General features: G+C 35.5%; 1 protein-coding gene across 8 annotated transcripts in view; it reads right to left on the minus strand.

Annotated features, from left to right (window-relative positions):
* Positions 1–24,763, minus strand: part of LOC124827755 (uncharacterized) — a 67,536-nt gene that overhangs the window by 41,672 nt on the left and 1,101 nt on the right. For 2 of the 8 annotated variants that reach the window (XR_015781566.1, XM_088096317.1), the window contains exons 2-16: positions 23,146–23,254; positions 22,624–22,948; positions 22,084–22,244; positions 19,470–19,535; positions 18,039–18,156; positions 17,814–17,923; positions 17,641–17,733; positions 15,338–15,461; positions 13,556–13,623; positions 12,003–12,089; positions 10,917–11,069; positions 7,947–8,042; positions 7,765–7,824; positions 7,561–7,682; positions 7,393–7,483 (exon numbers count right to left, since the gene is read on the minus strand). Coding sequence is in view for 7 of the 8 variants with exons in the window: in XM_088096317.1 (XP_087952443.1) it covers positions 7,393–7,483; positions 7,561–7,682; positions 7,765–7,824; positions 7,947–8,042; positions 10,917–11,069; positions 12,003–12,089; positions 13,556–13,623; positions 15,338–15,461; positions 17,641–17,733; positions 17,814–17,923; positions 18,039–18,156; positions 19,470–19,535; positions 22,084–22,244; positions 22,624–22,864 (1,590 nt within the window). In the remaining variant the exon portion in view is untranslated. The remainder of the gene's footprint in view (positions 1–7,392; positions 7,484–7,560; positions 7,683–7,764; positions 7,825–7,946; positions 8,043–10,916; positions 11,070–12,002; positions 12,090–13,555; positions 13,624–15,337; positions 15,462–17,640; positions 17,734–17,813; positions 17,924–18,038; positions 18,157–19,469; positions 19,536–22,083; positions 22,245–22,623; positions 22,949–23,145; positions 23,255–24,763) is intronic. The other 6 variants (XM_088096323.1, XM_088096321.1, XM_088096318.1 and 3 more) reach the window with 6 other exon arrangements.

The following is a 24,763-nucleotide window of genomic DNA, read 5'->3' on the forward strand; positions in this document are numbered from 1 at the left end:
GCCATCTGGAAAGTCTTTTGTTGGTTGCAGGTAGGTGTATGCTATCAAAGTTGGCCCTGATGAAACTATTGATCGTCTGAAAGCTCGACTGGTTGCCAAAGGCTACACAGATTTTTGGTTTGGATTATGGTGATACTTTTTCTCCAGTGGCAAAAATGACCTCTGTTCGCCTATTCATTGCCACGGTCGCTCTTCGCCAATAGCCTCTTCACCAACTTGATGTCAAAAATGCTTTCCTTAATGGTGATTTGCATGAAGAAATTTATATGGAGCAATCGCCTGGCTTTGTTGCTCAGGGGGAGTCATCTGGATTGGTATGTCGTCTTCGCAAATCCTTATATGGCCTAAAACAGTCTCCTAGGGCCTGGTTTGGTAAATTCAGCTGTGTTGTTCAACAATTTGATATGTCTCGCAGTGAAGCGGATCATTCAGTGTTCTATCGCCACTCAAGTGCTGGATGTAACTACTTAATAGTGTATGTCGATGATATTGTTCTCACAGGAACCGACTATCTTGGCATCTCTTAGATGAAACAACACCTTTGTCATCATTTTCAAACCAAAGATCTTGGCAAACTCCGGTACTTTTTGGGTATTGAAGTAGCACAATCCAACACTGGTATTGTCATATCTCAGAGGAAGTATGTGTTAGACATCTTGGAGGAAACAGGGTTAATGAACTCTAAATCTATTGAGACACCTATGGATCCTAACATCAAACTCCTACCAAATCAGGGGGAGCCTTTCTCAGATCCTGAACGGTACAGAAGATTAGTTGGTAAATTAAACTATCTTACTGTTACACGTCCTGACATTTCCTTCGCATTTAGCGTGGTGAGTCAATTCCTAAACTCCCCATGTGAAGACCATTGGGATGCAGTTGTTCGCATACTGAAGTATATTAAAGGATCACCTGGAAAAGGTTTGCTATATGGTCCTAACAACGATACAAAAATCGTTTGTTATTCAGATGCTGATTGGGCTGGTTCCCCTTCTAATAGGAGGTCTACTTCTGGATATTGTGTCTCTATTGGTGGCAACCTGATATCTTGGAAAAGTAAGAAGCAAAGTGTTGTGGCAAGGTCCAGCGCAGAAGCAGAATATAGAGCTATGGCATCAGCTACTTGCGAGCTTGTGTGGCTTAAACAATTACTTAGTGAATTGAAATTTGGAGATGTCACTCACATGACACTTATATGTGATAATCAAGCTGCTCTCCATATTAGCTCTAACCCTGTCTTCCATGAGAGAACCAAACACATTGAAGTTGATTGTCATTTTATTCGAGAAAAAATCATATCCGGAGATATCAAGACTGGGTTCGTTAACTCAAGCAACCAGTTGGCAGACATATTCACTAAGTCCTTACGAGGACCTAGAATTGATTATCTTTGTAACAAGCTTGGAACATATGATTTATATGCTTCAGCTTGAGAGAGAGCTTGAGAGAGAGTGTTAGATGTTAAGATGTGTGTTTCTGTTAATTGGGCTCAGCCCATTCTGTATTAAGGGCATTGGGCCATATCTTACATTATAAATAAACTACCCTATGTGTATGCAAAAGACACAAAGGATATTTTCTCCCAATCTTCTTTATTTCTCACAATTACCATGAATGAAAATAATAAAATCATTCTCTTTTTCAAGTGTTATACATTAAATAATTTAGTATTTATACCTGTTTCTGAACACTTGCCCCTCAAGCGGAAGAATATACTTAAGATTGAAAAGAAATAATTCTTGAGGGCTTAATTGATCCCTCTCACAATCTTCTATTTATAAGAATAAATTGATACACAAATACATGATAAATAGGGTACCCCTAGACACAATATAATCATGATAAATAGGGTAATCCTAAACACAATATAATCATGATAAATAGGGTAACCCTTGACACACTATAATGATGATAAAATAGGATAAATATCCTAACACTCCCCCTCAAGCTGGAGCATACAAATTGTATGTACCAAGCTTGGAACAAATAAACTCAATCCGAGGACCCCTTAATGACTTAGTCAATACATCTGCGAGTTGATCGTTTGACCCAATAAACTCAGTACATATTTCTTTGGTCAACAACTTTTCACGAACAAAATGACAATCAATTTCTATATGTTTAGTCCTCTCGTGAAACACTGGATTTGATGCAATGTGGAGAGCAGCTTGATTGTCGCAATACATCTTCATAGTATGGATGTCACAAAATTTAAGCTCTTGAAGGAATTGTTTCACCCATATAAGTTCACATGTTAATGATGCCATTGCCCTATACTCGGCTTCCGCGGTTGATCGAGCTACTACATTCTGTTTCTTACTTTTCCATGAAATAATGTTTCCTCCCAGAAAAACACAATATCCTGTTGTAGACCGTCTATCAATAGGTGAACCTGCCCAATCTGCATCACAATACCCAGAGACATGAATGCTTCCTTTATCTTCATATAACAATCCTTGCCCGGGAGCCTTCTTTACATACCTTAGAATGCGAATGAGAGCATTCCAATGGTCAACACATGGAGCCTGCATGAACTGACTAACCACTCCAACTGCAAAGGATAGATCTGGCCTTGTAATAGTGAGATAAATCAGTTTGCCAACCAGCCTCCTATACCTCTCTGGATCGGAGAATAATTCACCTTCTTCTGTCCTTAATTTCTGGTTTGGGTCTATGGGACTGTCTACCGGTCTACAATCAATCATGCCTGTTTCTTGTAATATATCAAGAGCATACTTCCTTTGGGAGATTACAACTCCATCTTTTGATTGCGCTACTTCAATGCCTAAAAAGTATTTGAGACTTCCAAGATCCTTGGTTTGAAAATGTCTACACAAGTACTCTTTTAGTTGAGATATTCCAACAGCATCATTTCCTGTAATGACAATATCATCAACATATACTATTAAGTAAACACATTTCCCGAGAGAAGAATGACAATAAAAAACTGAATGGTCTGCTTCACTGCGTTTTAGCCCAAATTTTTGAACAATGGAGCTAAACTTTCCAAACCAAGCACGTGGGGATTGCTTAAGGCCATATAGAGATCGATGCAATTTGCATACCATACCAGACTCCCCCTGAGCAACAAACCCAGGAGGTTGCTCCATATAAACTTCTTCCTCAAGATCACCATGTAGGAAGGCATTCTTGATATCCAATTGATGAAGTGGCCAGTGACGAATGGCTGCCATGGCAAAGAAGAGACGAATAGTAGTCATCTTGGCTACAGGAGAGAAAGTGTCATAATAATCAAGACCATAAACCTGAGTGTAACCTTTGGCAACAAGCCGAGCTTTGAGCCGATCAATTTCACCATCAGGGCCAACTTTAACTGCATACACCCATCGACAACCAACCGCCTTTTTTCCTGGGGGAAGGGGCACCAGCTCCCAAGTATTACTGTGCTCAAGAGCCTGCATTTCTGCAATCATAGCTTGTCGCCATCCAGGATGATCAAGTGCTTCTTTCACATTCTTAGGTATAACAACAGAGGACACTGAGGATAAAAGAGAAAAATAGGAGGGCGACAATCGATGATAGCTTAGAAAATTATAAATGGGATGAGGGTTCCGAGTGGAACGAGTACCTTTTCTGAGGGCAATAGGCCATGCTGAATCATTTGCACCAGGAGGCGTGGGAGGAGGTGACGAGGGAGAAGAATCTGAAGTAGGAGATTCACCATTGTCTTGGGGAGGTGGACTATCCATTGAGGCCCTGTGTGGGATGATCTCAGTATGTGGAGAAACAGGTGTAGAAGGATTGTGATCAAGACTTGGAATGACAGAGACAGTGGAGCTATTTGACTCAACCATTGGAATAGGAAGGACTTGCTGGAGGATAGAAACATCCTGAACAGATGGAGAGAAGTAAGGAGTCTGTTCAAAGAATGTGACATTGGCAGACATGTAATACTTCTTAGTTTCAGGAGAGTAACACCGATATCCTTTTTGAAGTCGAGAATAGCCTAAGAAGACACATTTGAGAGCGCGAGCGGAGAGTTTGTCTAGACCTGGAGACATGTCATGAACAAAACATACACAGCCAAACACTCGGGGAGATGTATGAAAGAGAGGATCATTAGGAAACAAAATGGAGAAAGGGACTTTATTATCAAGAGAGGAGGAGGGCATCCTATTAATAAGATAACATGAAGTTAAGATGGCATCCCCCCAGTGATGGACAGGAATATGGGCACCAAGCAAAAGGGTACGAGCAGTTTCAACCAAGTGTCTATTTTTTCGTTCTGCTATACCATTTTGTTGTGGTGTATGAGGACAAGTAGACTGATGTAAGATACCATGGGAACTCAAGATGGCAGAAAAGGAGGATGAGAAATACTCTTTTGCATTATCAGTTCTTAATATTTTGATTACTTGACCAAATTGATTCTTGATTTCATTCAAAAAGGATGTAAAGATAACTAACAATTCAGAACGATTTTTCATAAGATAAACCCAAGTACATCTTGAATATTCATCAATAAAGGTAACAAAATATCTAAAACCAAAGGAGGAGATACGACTAGGTCCCCATATATCAGAATGGATGATGGAAAAACTAGAATTACATATTGATTGAGACCTTTTAGGAAAGGAAGATCTAACATGTTTTCCTAATTGACATGACTCACATTCTAAAGTTTGGAGACCACTAAGTTCAGGACACATCTTTTTTAATTTGGACAAATGAGGATGGCCAAGTCGATCATGTAGCACTTTAGGATTAGGAGCAGCAACACAAGACACCCTTGGACGAGATCCAAAATGGTATAATCCGCCAGCTTCATATCCTTCTCCAATCTGTCTCCCAGAACCACGCTCCTGTATAACAAAAGATTTATGATCAAAGGTTATTGAACAATTTAACATTTTAGTCAACTGGCTTAAGGAAATTAAATTAAAAGGACAATTAGGGACAAAAAGGACTGAGTTGAGATTGAGGGAGGGAGACAAAGAAACATGACCGACTCCTTTGGAAGAAGTTTTAGATCCATTTGCAAGGGTTATGAAATGAGGTTTTTCTCGAAAGGAAATAGATGAGAACAAAGAGGTATTACCAGAAATGTGATCAGAAGCACCTGAGTCAATTACCCATGAATTTTGACATTCCATAGATTGAGAAACGCAGGCTGTTGATGTATTGGGAGATTGAGATGGTTGTGCCAAGCTGTTAGACTTTAACCTTAAATACTCTTGATATTCATCCTCAGAAAACATAGAAGTGGAGGTTTCAGTTTTCGAAGTGGAAGTTTCAGTCTTCGAAATATTGGCGGTTTTGGAAGGGAAACCATGTAAGGAGTAGCAATTCTCTTGAGTATGACCCATCCTTTTACAATATGTGCATTGAGTACGTCCCCGACCTCCTCGTCCTCCTCCTCTAGTGCCACGTCCTCCTCTTCCTCGTGTGGCAACCATGACAGATGGTTCCACTAGTTCATGCGCTTCTTGAGTTTGAGATACCGGGACACGCAGAAGGCGAGTGGTCAATGTTTCCATAGAGGGAACCTCATGACTAGTTAGAAGTTGATCTCTGAGATGATCAAAATCGGGATGTAGGGCACGAAGGATCAACACCATGTAAAATTTGTCTAGTTTCTTTTTGATATCCTCTAATGGATCTACTTCCAAAAACATCCTAAGTTCTTCGATAGCAGATTGGGCTTCAGCCATGAAGGACACCATATCATGGTCTGCCATTTTAAGAGATGCAAGCTTGTTCGTAGTGTCATAGAGACGTTGAATATCGTTGGCATAAATGCTTTGGGCTTTCTTCCAAAAGGAGTGACAAGTTTTGAAAGCCCTCAAAGATACAAGAAGTTTGGGTTCCACTGATTGCCATAACAGGGTACACAACTGGAAATCTGCTTGTTTCCACTTATCAGCTTTTTCAGTAGGCACATGGCTTCCATCTCGCTCAAGGTGGTCATAATGCCCTTGGCCAAGGAACCACATTTCAACAGCAGCAGACCATGATAGATAATTTTTTCCATTTAGCTTCTCGGAGGTAATTGATGGACTTCCAGAGAAGGAAAGAGTACTGCCAGACGCCATCTCTGAAGAAGACAAATAGTACTAGCGAGGAACAAGAAAACCCTAAGGGTTTAGACGAAGGAAACTGTGACAGTGATGGACGACGGTGGCCGGCAACGGCGGGCGGTGAACGGCGGCCGGCGACGGACGACGGTGGCCGGCGGTTGACGGTGGCCGGACGGTGGCCGGCGGCGGCGACGGTGGCCGGCGGTTGACGGTGGCCGGCGGCGGGCAGCGGCGGGCAGCGGCGGGCAGCGGCGGGCGACGAAGAACTATGGCGCCGGACAGATATATATTACGAGACAGAAACCAGAGCGGGATCGACCCGCTCTGATACCAACTTAAGATTGAAAAGAAATAATTCTTGAGGGCTTAATTGATCCCTCTCACAATCTTCTATTTATAAGAATAAATTGATACACAAATACATGATAAATAGGGTACCCCTAGACACAATATAATCATGATAAATAGGGTAATCCTAAACACAATATAACCATGATAAATAGGGTAACCCTTGACACACTATAATGATGATAAAATAGGATAAATATCCTAACAAATATAAATAACCATGACGTACTAAGGAGATCTCCTATACAGTTTCTTTAGGAAGTACTAGAGTCCACCAAGGAGCTACAGAGAGGAGCACTGAGTTAGGCAAACATTGTCGGTGAGGTTATTTCCTCTGTTTTTAGTTTGTACAGTTGCTTGCTACAACTGGTTTTCCTTTGATGTGCTCCTCTTACCAATACATATATGAGCTTCGTAAAGAGATTCACTCTCTTTCTGTAATTTTTCTTTAGTAATTAAATACATTTTTTTTTGTTTTAATAAACATTGCCTTAATGACAAAATCATCCACTTAAAAAATGACCTAGATTCATCTTTGAGGTGAGTCTCCGTTGTCGTCTAAATGCATATTTCACAAAGTAGAAGGAGGAGTTGAATCAAATGTTTCAATACAACAAAGGGGGGTGTTTTTGTCTCTATAAGTTTATTAAGATTTGACCATCATGGCCAAAAGTACGATAATAGCATCTAAATGAATGGTAAACATAGTGAAAAAGAATCAAATTGTCATTTGTGGTTTGATGTGAGAAATGATTAGTGTAAAGAGAAAATAATTTTATATTGAATAATCCCACCAAATTATCCTTGAAATATCATATAGCAAGCAGAACAGGCAAAATCTTAAATGACAAACCAGAACCAGCCAAATATATGCAAAGATGATGTCAAAGTTCATAAATAATCAAAAACACTGGACCAAAAAAAAAACTTATCAATAGCAGACCATGCACACATTTTAGAATAAGATATAACAATGTTACCCTCATATTGATACAAAAGGACATACCTTGCTGTGAAACCCACTATCAGAAATATTAATCAACTGCAGAACACAAGCCGAAATCTCCGCATCAAGTATCTCATGTGATTCTTCACTGCTGTATAGAAATAAAAGACAACTTAAAAGTTTACTGTGCAGAAGCTTTTATTTTCCTTCACTGGTTAAAGCAATTACCTAGAACCAGAAATCTGCTTTGTTCTGAGAATTGCAGCAACTATGTGTGTGAACCATGCAAGTTTGGATTCGGTTACAGACAATTCAAAACTATCAACTTGGCTTTGGAGATTTACTTCCTTCTACACAAAATGTATAAAACCAAATAAAAATATATTAAAGTAAACAAAGTTAAATCCCTTGATGAAGAACCACTAAAAGTACCATATAGCTTTTCATGATAGGCTCCACTATCTTCATCAGATAAGAACTGCAACTTTCATACTGAAATTCAATGAATCAATACAGATGCTAAAAGTGTAGATAATTAATAACAATTAAAAGCAATCACTCCAATATAACAAGTATCTCTTTGTATAAATTTAGAAGTATGAAAAAGCAAGAACCTGAAATCTACAGAGGAAAGGAAAAAATTCAAGCTGTTCTTGAAGCACTTCTACGTTGTCTAGAGGATTTTCACCAAGTTCATCTGAAAGTTCACTCTGAAAAAAATCGATGATAAGAAGTTAAAATGTAGAATAAATATTTCTCTTTAGAACTAAAGAGTTTCTCTTTTGTTATGAATTGGTGTTTAATCACATGTAAATCTAGTATTATTAGGTTTTGAGAAAAGCAAGGAAAGAAAAGACAATGTAACAGGATAATTCTAATGTATTATTAGAAGTTGTCATCCTTTACAAAAAGGTCTTAGTCCTTTAAATAGACTCTGAAAAGAGAAAACCGCAGTTAATGAGAGTCATCAATGCAATGGAACTGCCATAACTTGCCAAAAATAGTATCCACCGAAAAAAAGAAAAGAAACTATATGACAACAGTACAGTACAGAACTTATAGTGATACAAGCCTAATATAAATCTAATAGAAGTCTAATATCCCCCTTCAAACTCAAGGTGAGGGATTAGCAGAATCCAGAACATGGAGTTTGCAGTGCAGAAGTTCAAAGTGAGTTGGAGAAAGGGACATCGTAAGAGCATCAGTCCACTGATCAACACTGGGAATGAGATAAACTGCAAGTTGCATAGACAAAACTTGGTCCTTAACAAAGAACACATATATTTCCATGTGTTTAGTGTGGGAATGAAAAATTGCATTATGAGCAATGGCAATTGCACTCTAACTGTCACACATCATAACAAGAGTGGATGAAAGAAGAGATAGTTCTTTTAAAAGGGCCTGAATCAACAAAACTTCAGCAGAAGTGCGGGTTAAGGTACGATATTCAGCCTCAGTGCCGGAGCAGGCTATAAAATTCTGCTTGCAAGACCACCAGGAAATGAGATTGGGACCGAGGAAGATAGCTGAGGCTAGAAGGCCTCAACCTCTACCTCCAATGTTGTCTGAAGAACTGGGTGAGAACCTTTTATGAGTCAGCACTATAAGAGGAGAAACCAGAAATAAATATTTTGTTGGGTCTATATTAAATAGGATAGTTATTGTAATAGTTGTTGACAATTTCTTAATCAGTTAGGTAGTTTTCAATGTTTTTATTAGGGGCAAGCATAACTGCCTGTAGGCAGTTATCAGGACAGAAGAAAAATAAAGAAAGGGAGGGAAAAAAGGAGGGGACTGGAGAGGAAAATCAGGAAAGGGAGAGACCAAGCTCTCAATAACTTGGAAGGTGTGTTCTGTCCTAATTGTTGTTCAATTTCATTTTATGTGTTCTGAGTAAACTGGTAATTATTTCACAAGTTCTTGTGACTATAATACAGCAATAATATCTATACCAGTTGGTTTCTATCAAAACAGTGCCTTTAAGATACTATAGAATCCGCTTAACAGTAGTCCAGTGAGAGTCCAGGGGTTGAGCCATGAATTGAGAAACTTGACAGCATAGCTAACATCGGGTGAGTGAGAGTGGCATACTGCAAGGCCCCTACCACAGAGCGATAAAGAGAGAGGTCCCAAATTTGGATAATTTGCATGAAGAAACCATAGGAGAAGGGAAAGGATGAGCCTCGGTCATTTGGTTTTAAGCAAAAGATCTGAGATACTTGCGTTGAGCCAGTATCAAAGACTGGTCTGAAAGATAATTAATTCAATGCCCAGCTGATTCAAAGAGAGGTTGGAATGCAAGCTGATTAATGGAGTGAATAAGAGGAATAGAGTAGCCTTTAATGAAGATGTCATCAACATAAACCAATATGCAAACAGTATGAGAGGCATGATGATTGTTGAAATGTCACGGAAGGCAGTGAAGAGCTGGAGTTGATCGGTTGAAGAAGTTACTATCCAAACTATTTAGTATATTTAGAGCGATATTCAAGGAAATATATTCTAGGGAAAGATTTTATTATAGGGAAAGATTTTATTCTAGGGAAATATTTTATTTAGAACAATATTCATATTTTATTCTAGCGAAAGATTTAGCACAAGATGGGCAGGAAATAATTAGTATAACTAAAGCTAGAGGCTATTGTTAGGATCATGCTTTTGATTATTGAGTTTGTTGACAGGCGGCTATGCTCCTGTGAGGGAGGTTATGCTCCCAAAGTAATTGACGAAGGTTATGCTCCCAATTACCCTTGTTTACTTTTGTTTATTCAGATATCACCATCAATAAAAGAGATTCATTCGCCCATTATCATTCATTCATTGTTATGTGCTTGTTGTTTGAGTGTGTGAGGGGTTATCTAATTAGGTTTCGTACTCAGGTACGTAACACATTAACTACCGAAAAACAGAAAAGAAGTTGTATGACATTATAGTACAGAAAAGCGTAATACAAATCTAATACAAGCCTAATAAGTATTTATAAGCACTCATAGTATAATAAAGGGAACCTAAGAATATCCCTAACTATCGGCTTCACATCTTTCCCATGTTGAAAGATTAAATCATAACTTTTACACTCCCCTGAAGGATATCATCATATCAGTCAAGCTTGTTACGATTGTTGTCAATACAAAAACTCTTCAGGGATCCAGTGAGACAAACGAGGCAGAAAAAGGTAGTGCATGCATCGATCTTAGGCAGTCAGGAGATGGAGACTCTGTTGAGTTTTGCTCGGCAGTGGTGAATGGTGGATTGCAGTAGTTTGCATGAACAACGCACACGTATAGTGCCATGTGAACAATGCTGCAAGAACAGTGTACAGCGGAAAAAAAATAGGGAAAAGAGGGAAAAGGAAAACCTAGTTCTCTGATACAATAAAGTTTTCTTGTCCTCATGAATTCTGTTTAATCTACATGCAAACCCTTTATAACATTCAAAGTACAATATAAGGAAACTTAATAAGGGCAAATAATGGAGAATATCCCTAAGTACCAGCTGTACATATTTCCCTAATTACAAAGATCAAGTCAGATTTCTTACAACAACGTATTATGCATGTCGATATGGAATTTAAAGGAACTGACCTGCAATGAATCAAACCTTGATGATACAAACCCTTCTATAACTTTAGGCACATATTCATCTAACAGATTAGGTTTGTCACCCTTGAGATACCGCACAGATGCCACAGATCTAGACCATAAATTTAGAAGATAGTAAACACTGCTTCCAGCCCACTGAAAGGAAACATATATGTATCAATAGAAGTTTCTTTCCATATTTAATAATATCCAATCATTTATAGTGAATTTTATGCAGATTAAAATAACTTAACAAAAGAAGAAAGAATTGGCAAAAAAAGTAGGGCTAGCTATAGTAAGATATGATGGGGAATGATTCCTATCATTGCACATAACAGTAACAATTAGTATATAAATTATTCTTCTTTCAACTCATAGCAAAGCAAATAGAGCAGAAAATCAAACTCTTTCCCCGTTCACAGTCCTCATATCCCAAATCTCGAAACCAAACTATGATACAACAAAATTGATAGTGACCGGAGCAGAACACATGACACTCATGTGGCCTCCAAAATTTAAAGGATTTGCCTCACAACAAGGCAATTTAGATTGAAGTCTGAACAGCAACAACAGAAGGTGCCAAAGGCTTAACTGCAAGTGAGAAAGAATAGAAAGATAGAACCCACTCCAACACTAAGTTGAAAACTAAAATATTTTAATTTAGTTGCTAGTGAGTAAGCACTTGGAAACATCTCGACAATCATTCATATTGAATTAATTTCAAGAGAAATAGTAAGAAAATGTAACTTTGTTGGCTCATGACAAGCCACCAAAAATGAATTTGTCCATTTAAATATCCCAGCCATTAATCTAATTCAAACAGAAATTGTTTCTGTTAAAATGGAATACAGGAATATGTACTACTTGAGGTCTTAAACACCTCTACACTTACATTTATAGAAAACAAAGTAACTAACCACACTCCTTTCCAACTCACTCTTAGTTGGAACACACTTGAACACAACTCATACACAATAACCAATAATTCTAACAGTTTCCAACATATTTGACACAGTTCCTAACATTTTATGAACAAAATGTATAATCCAGCTACTTCAAGGAACTAATTAAATAATCATAGAATCATACCTTCCAAGAATGCAAAGATTTTAGCGTAAACTCTGCTACTAAGTGTATCCATTCACTATAGCCTTCAGCATTCACAAGTTCAGATAACTGCAGAAAAAATCAAAGTGGGAACGTGATTTATTAATCAAGAAATACTAGTACAAGATCAATCCAAGGAAGTCAGGAAAACTTAATTATGCAAATTCAAATGAACAAAATCAAACAAGATACGAGGATGTGAGCAGTCACGGAAAATCAGGTTGGAATAGTTCCTCTATACCCATTAATCTTTATCAAGAAAGAAAGAAAATAGAGAAACAATGGAAAAGTGAAAAGGAAAATAATAAGACAACCTCTAAAACTGGGAAGAGAAGATACAAAAGAAACATGAAAGAAACACTAAAAAGCTTTGAACAGAATCCCTCAATATTTGAAGGCAAGTGGGATTGTTGTGCACAATCCAAGAAAGCAACACTTAAAAGCTTTGAACAGAATCCCTCAATATTTGAAGGCAAGTGCATGAAGGGGATTGTTGTTTAAGAAGGATGAAAATTTGAAAGGAGATGCACATCGTTGCAGACCATTTGTTACTGATTGGAGATTCACTTGTGCATGTTCTTGGATGGAAACCTAGTAACTTGGAGAAGAAAAAAAAAAAATAGGTCTGGTGCAAAGGTTGAATTCCGAGTGACAACACAGGGGTATGTGAATTGTTATGGTTGAAATTATTTTGAATGATCTAAAAGCAAATTGTGAAGAACTATGAAATCTTTATCATGATATAAGTCATTTATTAGTATTACTCACAATCCAATTCAGTATGATAGGATAAAGCATATAGAGATAGATCGACAGTTCATCAAAGAAAAACTGGACAATGGTTTGATGAGAAAAATCATTTATTGCATGGGGATCCTGAGCAGGAAATATATATATTAAACACAAAACTTCAAGGGGAGTAACTGTATTATTAGTGTACCTGGACATCAATGTTACTAGGATGATTGGAAGGAACAACAACTCGTTAGTCAACATTTAGAAAAGTAGTTTGAGATAAAACTCAGGTTGAAATATTCTTTTAGAATTCAAGTGGCCCACTACAAGAAAGGTATTTTCATATGCCAACAATAATCTGGATATTATACTTGGAGGAACTTGCTAACTTAGAGAAGTAAAACAAAAAACCGTTGTAGCTCAATCTGGCGTAGTAGTTAAATTTCAAGCAATAGCACAAGTTATTTGTCAATTGCTTTGGTTGAAATAACTTGAAGATTGATTGTGATGGACCAATTAAATTCTACTGTGATAATAAATCAATAATCAACAGAGCCCATAATCCTGTTCAGCAGGATCCAACGAGACACGTTAAATTGGATAGACATTCTTGCGGGGAAGACACTACAGAAAACACACGTGGACACTCACCAAGAATTGTACAAACAAAACTAAAGCTACATTCACAAGTCATCCCACAAATATCATGAGGTGGTGATCCCAGGGAAAAAAAAATCCTATCAGAGATTGAATGGGCATGTACATGGATCATGAAAAAAGACAAAAACAGTATTGCACACCTGATAATTGAGTTTGAAGCGTCCAAGAAGTCGACAAAAGCCATGATAATTATCATGATCAGAAAGACCTGTTACACAAAGAAATTTATCAACAGAGGTCTAAATAAAACTTATAGACAAAATCCATAGCTACATGGATCACACTTTCAGCACTAATATTTATGATAATTGTCGTGATACGAAAGGCGTGTTATAAAAAGATATTCATAAACAAATATCTAAACTAAATTTATATACAAAGGATCCCACAACATCATTCAGCTCTAATATTTAAACATATTCAATTTAAATATAGCACTACTGTAAATCAATAGATAGGCAAGAAGTACAAAAATTAGCAATGTGCAAGTCAAGTATTCTGATATGTCAATGTATTAACAATTTATTACCAAAGGTATGCAGTAAGTTTGTAGGCTATATGTCGCACAATTACTCTTATATGAGTAAGCGTAATGCTCACTCAGAATTCCACATTTTTTTTCTATGATATGCTGCTTTTTCATTGTGAAATTTCTTGTTCAGCATCTCCAGTGAAAGTTAGGTTTATCCTACGACACACTAGACATTTTTTCTTTATTAGCTTTGACAGAAAATCAGCAAAAAAATCTCTGGCAACATGACATTTATGCTATATTCATATATTTATTTCACACAAATCAGATATATTTTAGGTCTTCGTGATATAACACTTGATTTGGATCAAGGTTAATGGCTTATTCTACTTCCTGTATAGCATATTGCATTTTTAAATGGCATTGCCTAATTACAGATTTACCGACGAATTTTTGGCTGATTCTGCTTCATGTATAATTTATTTTTTTCCTCTAAATAATTAATTGTATATGTGAATACACATCTGCCATATGCCACAACTCCATCCATTTACAAGGCAGATTTTTTGCTGGACAGCATAGTCCGCTATCCATGACACTGATAAAAACTAAATAAAACATAATATAATAAATTAAAATAAGATAGTAATAACAAAGTTTCTAAGCATTAAGGGTTCGTGAAGTATCCAAGCTTTTAAAGCACTTATATCCAATAAAACTACAAGAAACTAATACGTATGTGAACATAAAAACAGAGAAAATTATATCACCATAATAACTAAGAAAATATATCCAGAATCTACACATTCATTCTGGCTAATTTTCTTTCCTTTTTTAAGAGAATGTGATTGTTACAAATAGAGGAGTTTAAATGTAATTATAATGATTGTAATTAATAGAATATTTATTTTCTCCTTTTCATTATTCATATGGTAATAAGATTGATAGTGTTATTCTTATGCGTAAATAATGAAAGTAATTTATAATGATAATGATTAATAATTTTTTTATTTTGGCAATATCTTAGAAATTATATTTTAATTTGGATTTGCATGATACCAGTAACATATTTCTTATGTTTTATAAATTTTTATACATTTTTAATTAAATACTTTGCACATATCATATCCTATTATTTGTAGAATGACTATATCACTACATCGGATTCACATCATACTGTATACAATGTGTATCAGATTTGTGCATCCTAAGGTACAACGAAAAGAAAAGGCAGAAAAGTGGTCCACCGCTACATTCAAGGGTGACCGCTCCACACGACCATTTACTATTGACTAGCATTGTTTGAGGAAAGTATCAGATTTAATTCAATAACTTATAACCAAAAACTAGCACCAACTTTTAGATAAAAATTATGGAACCAATGTTCCAAAATCATTAAAATAAACTGTTAGAATCAAGGCAAAGCCAAATAACTGTAAATCAAATTTACCTATTCCAGTTTGCAGAATTTCTTTGGTGCCTCGCATCAAGTGTGACAGGAACTTAATTCGAGCAGTATCATTGGGAAATAATGATCGTCTAATAGAAGCAAGACGCAACAGGCATTCCAGAGCCTACAATTAATAACAACAAATATGGGAAATCACCAATATAAAGAAGTGAGGTTACACACCTACATAGATCAAAAATTGGAAGTTGAGGAATAGAAAAAATGAATCAGTAATTTCTTTGCATGCCTAATTTTGCCATTATAATAGAACTCTAGGAACAAAGGATCAAATGCAAAAAACCTTAGAGAAGCTCACATGCATTTATGTCATAGATATAAAATAAAAGGACAACAACCAAATAGTATATTCATTTAAAATATGGCAATCAATTTATCTATCACTAGTATCAAAATATATATATTAGGATAAATTGAATTTTACGAATAAAATTACAATGCCTGAAATCGTCAGTAAATTTGAACAATAAAATACAAATAGCAGGATAAGTCAACAAGATTTTAACTATAAACAAGACCTCAAATTAAACATATTCCAGTTATATGTTACGAGGTGAACAAACCATGACCTAGTATTGAAAGCAATAACAATTTAAGTTTGTCACAATCAGAAGCAAAAGCATTTTGGGAAGATAAATCAACTCTATCAACAAGAAACCTAAAGCAAAAGCATCTCAATGAAGCCAAGGACGATAGATTACATTACTTGGATGGGGGATAAAGGAAACGGCATATGGAGAAAAAATGTACTTTACCATAAATTACATACTTCTTGCGAAAGACAAGTTTATCACATTCAAAAAGAAAAAAAAAGTAATATAGATGAGTAAAGTCAAATCAAGCAGAAAATAAAGTCTAATGATGCATATAGTAAAAGTAGGGTTGAAATAGTACAACAAGATTAGTAAATTTTATTTATTGTTAATAAAAACCAAGAAATAACTTAATATCCAAGTCTGTATTATTTAGAATATTATGCAGTAAAATGTTACTGAGCTGATAGCTCTATAGCAACAAGACAACCCCAGAGCACTAGACTCCTCCAGAGAATTACTCTCCTCCTAACCGACTCATAACTTCCTACTCCGTACCCCTTCACACTCTCCCTTCTCTCTCCTATAACAGAATTCCCCCATCTCCATATTCTTGACAAGTCATTCCCCATCCTAACTAACTTCTCACTCTTTCTTTTCCTAACCCCACTTTCTTTCTTCTGACACAAACATTCCATATTTTGGGCCTAACTATTGCTTCTATAATTATTCCTTGCTGAGTAACAAGTCCATGTTCACTTCCCACCTTATGATCCTTATTAGGAGTCTTATCAATTGTCTTCCACCAAATACGTCATTGGTGCACCTATTTAACATTTATCACAAAAAAAAAGGATCAAGCAGCAACAAAACAGCAAAAAAAAGGAAAACACCAGCCTTGCTTGTCTTAGACTCCCAAGGGAATGTACCATAGAATCCTGAACCATTTTTCATACTTAAATATAAGCAGAATGTAAGGGTAGGTTTGCCATTGTGGATACTTCATACTTTGATCCCAAAGAACCCTTGCATAACAAGGGGAGATGAGTATATAAAAGTATAAAGCCAATCATAGACATACACATAAAAGCTAAGGCTCTTTGGAGAGCTGGTCCGTGACAATAGGATTTAAAATAACTCATTCAGAAGTTCACAATTATATAAGACCACAAAGATCAGTGAAAAAATAAATAATTATGCAGCTGAAATGAACCAGAATACATTCCCCCGTTGGCCACAAATACTCAATTTAATTCTATTAGAGATAGACTGTACTTGTAGAATCCTAGAAGTATAACTGTACTATTGGGCCTGCACTGTAGTACTGGGATGGTCCAATTACATACATACATATATATATAATCGACATTAAGGAGCCAGCTGGCTGGTTTAGATAGAAGTTAGCTAGGTGTCACATCAGCTGCAAACGGCAACTGATTCGAACTTCCTGTAACAATACAAATACTATATCTAATCATAATAACAAATAAAGAATTTCATCAGATTTACTCTCTAATATTGCATCGGGAATTCAAACATATTACGCTTTATCCAGAAAATGTACGCAACAAAGAGAGGTCCTAACATCTCAAATAATATTCTTTCTATACACAAAACAAAATACCAAGTTAATAACAGTGAGGGTTAATCCCTTGAAAAATCAAACAAAATGCAGCAGTAAATAAAAAGTTTATCATAAAAGTTTAAAGCACTGGCTCCACTGGCAAATGGAATAAACTAATATAAACGAACCTCTTTTGAAAAAACTTGATTCAATGCATAATAATCAAAAAATATTTGCAGTGTTGAGGAATCCTCTAGGGCAGGCTTCCATCCCGATGGAACCTGCACAACCAGTGCCAATTCAAGATCAAGAACTGCAGACCAGACAAAACCAAACAACTATCTATGTACACATATTATACCTGAACAGTACCAATTTCATCTGAACTTTCATCATATGATGTCCCCATAAAATCAAATGATAAACAACTGAGAGAAAGCATAAGAGAAAGTTCCTGCAACTTGTTCCCAACTGAATTTTTTACAAAAACAAAGAACGATTACTAAATTCAAAGCACGGCATCAGTTTAAAACTTTGAAAATGAAAAAATGTATACAATCATGTTCATAACAAATATATGATATACCATCAGATTTTAACTGGAAGAGAGAAGTTAATGATATCGAGAATATCTGAAAAAGTGAGTGATCCCTGAAAGAGCTAGCTATCCTCCGTTGCCTAGCAGCAGGTAATCCAGGATTGTGCTGAAAATATATAATAAAATAAATAAAAATAACAACAACTATATCAGCAAAAAAGTTCTAAGCAAATATAATACTTAATTCTATACGGAGATATCAAAATAAATAATGTTGTATTGCAAGAGAATATGCACAGCCACAGTACAAAATTTATGGAATATTTTGTTGCACAAGCTATGAATCAAACACCAACAAGAAGTAAACACATCCGAGCAAATAAAACAATGAAATAAAAATATTAAGAAAATGGGTGCTTCTGCATATCTAAGTTCAGTTTTTCTGCAGTATCTAAGCTCAGTTTTTATGCGGTAATGTTGTTCAGTGACAATATGTCGTTACTCTTCAGAGGCATTACGTATATCGTCTACCCATTAACCCTTGCAATTAAGGTTATCAAATTCGAAAGTTTACGTAAACTCGTGAGAGTTGAGTAAACTCGTGAGAGTTGAGTAAACTCGTGAGAGTTGAGTAAACTCGTGAGAGTTGAGTAAACTCAACTCGTAAACTCGAAAGAGTTTACTTCAGATGAAAAAAATTATATAAATAATATCTTAATTCAAATAAGTCTACAAAATTATATAACTTTAAATAAATAAAATTTATAGTTATATTGTTCATAAAAGTAAAACATAAATACTTGGATTATTGTCATTAATTTTGATGCATTTCATTAAATATATAACTTTCAAGCTTGTAAAATCGCTCCAAACTCACAAAATTCTACACGATTCTACCGATTTCACAGTCGATTCTACCAAGTTTACGCAAAAAACGAGTTTACTTCCGAGTTAACTCGGAAGCCATGTCTAGGAACGTAAACTGAGTTTACGAGTTAACTCGAGAGTTTGATAACCATGCTTGCAATGCTAAAATGGTGGATATGAGTTAAAAGAAGACCATGTCACAGTACCAAACCATATAACAACACAATATGATGCTAATATTGACAACTCACAGTTTTGACATCCCATATCAATCAGTCTCCTAGATAGCAACAGCTAAACCAAACAAAGCAGACACAATGCAAACAAATAGTTCCTAATACTCATATATAATAGATGCTCAAATCTCAAAATTTACTCAAGTGTGAAGATGCAGAAAACTTATACTAGAAAACTTATAACTTAAAGACAAAACCATCATTGACTTCAGGCAAAGCATACAAAAACAAATAAGCAACAACAAATAAAAAAACACAACAAAATAAAAGTGCAGTCCTAAGAAGTGTGAAACAAATGCTTTGAGATACACCAAGTGCACAGCTTTTAATAATCAAGCTATTACTTCCTGTTGAAATATAAAGCATTGATTCTGACCTGATTTATCTCAGAAACTAACTGATACAATATCCTCAAACCTATAGCATAGTGATGTTGTGCCTGCTAAAAGTATCAATTGGTCAGATTAAAATTCAAAACAATCAGATCTGTAGTACAAAAGAAGATATATTTAATAATTAATAAATATAGTAAAAACAGCAAGTACACAATCAAAACCTCAAACATCACATGCCAGTAACAGAGAAACTAGTCAGCATGGTGGATTGTGGTGGTTAATAGAACTTGACTCTGTCAACCAAAATCTTCTTTGTTATCCTATCCTACATCTAATTTACGATATGTTAATACTCCCAATAAAATTAAAAATATTTGTTCAAGAATAACAATATAAACTTATTATAAATATTCTTATGGGTCGTACAACTAGTTTGGGATACAAATATCCTCCATTTCACGCAATATCTCCAACCACCACCTCTCCACTTTGCATCTTCTTTTTCATCGATTGTCCTGTCTACATTGCATGTTTTTAGCATTGTAGAGTCATGTCTCCTTTTCACATCATATGTTGTGGCATCTCCTCCACACAAGTCCCCAACAACCATGGCATAACTCTTCTCTAGCACCATGATCTTCCCATTGAAGTCTTGTCTCTTTACTCCATGTCGTGAGAGTGTGTTGTTTTACCCACCCACCCGGTCATTCTTTTTTTATTATTTTGTTCCTACTACTTTTCACTCATTATATTAGTCTATGTGGATGATATCATTGTTACTTGAAATGATGAAAAGGAGCAACAAAGGTTGAAATATTTTCTATGAAATTATCGGAAACGAGTAATCAACCTACAAACTAGCAAATACACTTGTTGATCCAAATAAAAAGTTGAGAAGTACAAACGATGATGTTGTTGTGGACAAAATTTTGGTGAGACTTACTTATCTATCTCATGTTAGACCATATATGGTTTTTTTTTGTGAGTCTAGTCTGTTCATTTATGCATCAACATAAGAAAGCACATTTACAAATTACTCCTGGAATTGTCAAATATTTAAAAGGGACAATAGGAAGAGGAATTTTGTTGAAAAGAAACAAGAATGTCAATCTTGAGGCATATACAGATGTTGATTCTGCATGCTCAGTTATGGATAGAAGGTCAACTACTAGTTATTGCACCTTCCATCATGGAAACCTAGTAACTTGGAATAGTAAAAGATAAATGGTGGTAGCTAGATCTAGTGTCGAAGCAGAATTTTGAGCAATGACTCAAGGAATATATGAATTGTTATGGCTGAAGATTACACTGGAAGCCTTAAAGACAAAGGAGGATGAACCTATAAGGTTATATTATAACAATTAATCAACAATCAACATACTGCACAACCCTATCCAACATGCTAAAGGAATTTTCTCTATGGAAAATGCAAAAGATTGTAGGAAAGCTATGCTTCCAAGAGAATGGTGGGAGGTATTTTGGGGATGGAGCTTCAGAGTTGAAGAGGTTTGCTATTCGAGTTTTAAGCTTAGCATGCAGTTCTTAGGGGTGTGAGCATGATTAGAGCTCATTTCAAATGGTTATTCAAGTTTATCAAGTTATTTGTGGTTTTTAATTTTATTTATTTGGTGTATAATTTTTAAAAATTCATTTATCTCTAGGTTCATACAAATGGAAGAAACCGGTTTGCATCACAAAAAGACGACTGACTTGGTTTATGTCACGTATAACTTGAAGCCGAAAATAAAATAAAGTATAACAGATAATGAACATAATTATGTTTTAGCGGGTAAGATATTAGAAGATAAAACACCAAATCTTCATTGGACTCAAGTTCAACCAACTACATATATTTAAGTAGGAAGCTTCATTTTGTTAAAAAAATAAGACAATTAGAGGGGGAATCTTTCTTCTTGGCTTCACTTATAGTTGTATTCTGTATTTATTTTGTAACAATGTGATTTTCCTATAGTTCAAGTTTTCATCTAGTAGATGGTGAAGGAGAGAAAATCAATATATAGCCTTAAAAAGCAATAAAGACATATACAAACATGTGTTTGAATGGACTTTCAAACTTCATCACTCAATACATGCAGCTGGTTATTTTTTGAAACCCCATGACCAAAGATCACCACAGACCAAAAGATAAGTCTGCAAAAAAAAATTCCAGAAAGTGCGTTTTATTGTAACATTTACATAATCCATATCATGTAACTAGCACTAACCCCATTAAATATTCAAGACCAAACAAAATTTGAAGCCTTGCTGCCATAGATTTCCAAATAATCCAGAATTCCTATACATAATTTCTACCATTTTGCAAAGAAGTTGTGCAAAGTCCAAGGGAAAAGACATAAAACTCTAGCAATTTCAACTTCCAAAAAACCTCAAGGACAACAAGCACTTTCAAAGAATAATACAAGAAACCTAAGCATGGTAAAAAAGCATAGACCCTACAACTACTTTATAATGGCCTTTAATTTATGAGGGATAGAATCTAATATCAAAAGTCACGAAATGCTTAATAGCACAGTAAAGAAATAACAAATCAAAGCCGCACATTTTAATGCTTGATGCACTTTACTGGATTGCCAAAACAAAACACACGGGAAATATATGGACTCCCATATCAAATTTTAACATTCATCGTGTCACCTGACTCAAGAAGTTCATTGCCTCCTTAACAACTTCCCTGAATTTGTCATCATCAAGCCAACCAAACTTTGTAATGCGACAAAAGAGTTGGATCAAGGATCCAAGAACAAAGGGCTCCAGTTCTGGTCCTTTGCTTGCCAGATAATTTATGAGGTAGTTTCCTTCAAAAAAAAAATAGCAATTTAATCAATTTGGGCTAAAAGAGAATAGGAAATAGAGCAACCACAGTGAGGGAAAATTGACAGCAAGGTAATCGAAAATACTGAACCCAAATTCCCCAAAAACAACACGAAAAAGAAATAAGAGAAAACTCAAATTATCCACAAAATAAGGTGATGCCAATTTTGGAAAAGAGACTTCAATACATGCAAAATTAAGTCAACAAGTATCTTAGAATGTAATTGACGAGGTTCAAACATCGCTCGGTAAATTCTGTTTAGGAAATAGAGAAATAATGTATTCTTTCCCGCAGACCCAAGCCAAATATTCACAGCCCCTAAAATACTCCTAGTCATAATCATCTGCAAGCAAGAATATTACGAATATCAATCCGGAGCTGTAACGGAAGGCTTTGCTCAGTCACTTGCTTCAACAAGCTCGAACTTGCCAACATCAATGCATACGGAGAGGATGCATTATCCAGAACATATTGGCACTGCGAAATGTAGTCACTGTTCAAGGAAAAGCATTTCAGTGTGCTTTCCGCTTGTGCTCTTTCAACAGAATCCTGCGAGTTATAAAGCCTCTCGCACATTGCTTCCAGCTGGGCTAAAGTCTCCATTCTTCACTATGTACGAAGTGTATCCAACAATTCAGATGAAGAAGTCAGTTCTTCTACTTTTTCCCACGTATAACCAATATATATCTACAAGATTTCATGTGAATTCAAGCATATATTTAGAGGTGGTAGAAACACACAAAAAAGAAACTAAAGCAAGAATCAGTTTAATACAAGCACCACACAACACCAGAGTTGATAAAATTTGATAAGGTAACACTAAAATATTAAATGTTTACAGGTGTACAAGATAATGTTTTCAAATCTGAAACTGTTTCAATTACAAGTATACTCTAAAATACAAAGATAGCTCTGTATAAAAGGATCACAGCAGAATTCGCCATCAAATCCAGCTACAATAGCACTTGTCCAAGTAAAATGATCAGTGCAGTCCTGACAGAAAAAAAAAGGAAATTATTTAAAAAGTAATTCATAATGTAGAATCTATTAATTAAAAAAACTTTAAGCACATGATAGAAAAAATACAAAAACATGTAAACAACTGACATTGTCTTGATCATTATCAAGAAATTGTTCTGAATTCTAAGCAAATCTTGTTAAGACCATAAGAGCAACATCATTAAAGCATGGTAACATATCACGTGTCAAGGCCTGTAAGAGGATGCCCATGAATCACATCGCATTTCCCCAAAACCAGAAATGAAACTAGACTTTAACTCTAAAAGAAGAAAATATATTCACAACAAGATGCAACTCATACTAGATGAAAGATATGTCGCTCCCTCACCTTCCTTAATCAAGATAATATTGTATAACATAGTGGCAAGAATGTTCCTTCTTCCCGTAAAAATTGGGTATGGTAAGAGATAAAAATCAAAATCAGTCATTGAAGTTATTGGCATAAACTATGATTGTTTTACAATAATAATACCTACATGCACTATATATGAACCTTTGTTAGCACCTATTAGCAAACCATATTTTGGTCAATACGCACTTAAAAAAGAGTAAATCCACAACGAATGAGTACTTGCCAAGTTTTGAAGAAGGTATCTCTCACTGGGCTATCAATAGTGACAAATAGTGCACTATACCAGATTTAGGTCACTGCGTTATACACACCTTGTATTGACCCCTTCATTCTTCTCCACTCATGCACACAACCACTCTCCAAGCTATCTCTTATTTTTTTTCAGTGACTCACTCCATTTTCAATGACCTGCTCAGTTCACTACTACAGATTTCTTTCTTCATTTTTGTGCTTGGTTTCTTTTTTTCTTTTTCTTTTTCTTTTTTTTGTGCTCCGTGGGTCTTTCTCCTTCCACTTTCACATATATTTTCCTTTCTTTGCTTGGCTCTTTCTTTTTCAGCCACTATGTATTTTCTTCTTCTTAGTCACTATCAATTATTCTTTTTCTTTTTTCTCTTACTGTTCACATCAGCACCAGTAGCTACTTGTACGTTTTCTATCGGTACTACAGGTTTTATTATTAATTACGAATAGGTTAAGAATTGAATATATATATTCTATTTCTGAGTGCTTGTATTAAATATTTATAACAAATAAATTAGTAAGAAAGGAGAGACACAAATGGAAGAGAAAAAAAATCACCAAAAATAATATCGAACGATGGCTAACACAATAAGTATAGACACAGCACATCAAATCCATCTACATCTACCAAAGACACCCTCTAAAATCACCATTATATTTAAGAAATGCAAATTGAGAATAATAAAGTCTTTCAGAAAATTGCTAAGCTCTAAAATCAACACTCAGTAAATGTTAATCTGCAAATTGACACTTCACTGAAATGGACCCACACCGTGTATGCATAGGCTGCCAGCCAAAGGCAACAAATAGATGTGATCGGATAACAATTCAACCTTCTAATGCTAATGCGACTTTATTAAAGCGAAACATCCTGTTTTACCACCTTT

Source organism: Vigna umbellata, chromosome 8, assembly GCF_029865625.1.
Source record: "Vigna umbellata cultivar VRB3 chromosome 8, Vumbellata_1.0, whole genome shotgun sequence".
Taxonomy (NCBI): Eukaryota; Viridiplantae; Streptophyta; class Magnoliopsida; order Fabales; family Fabaceae; genus Vigna; species Vigna umbellata.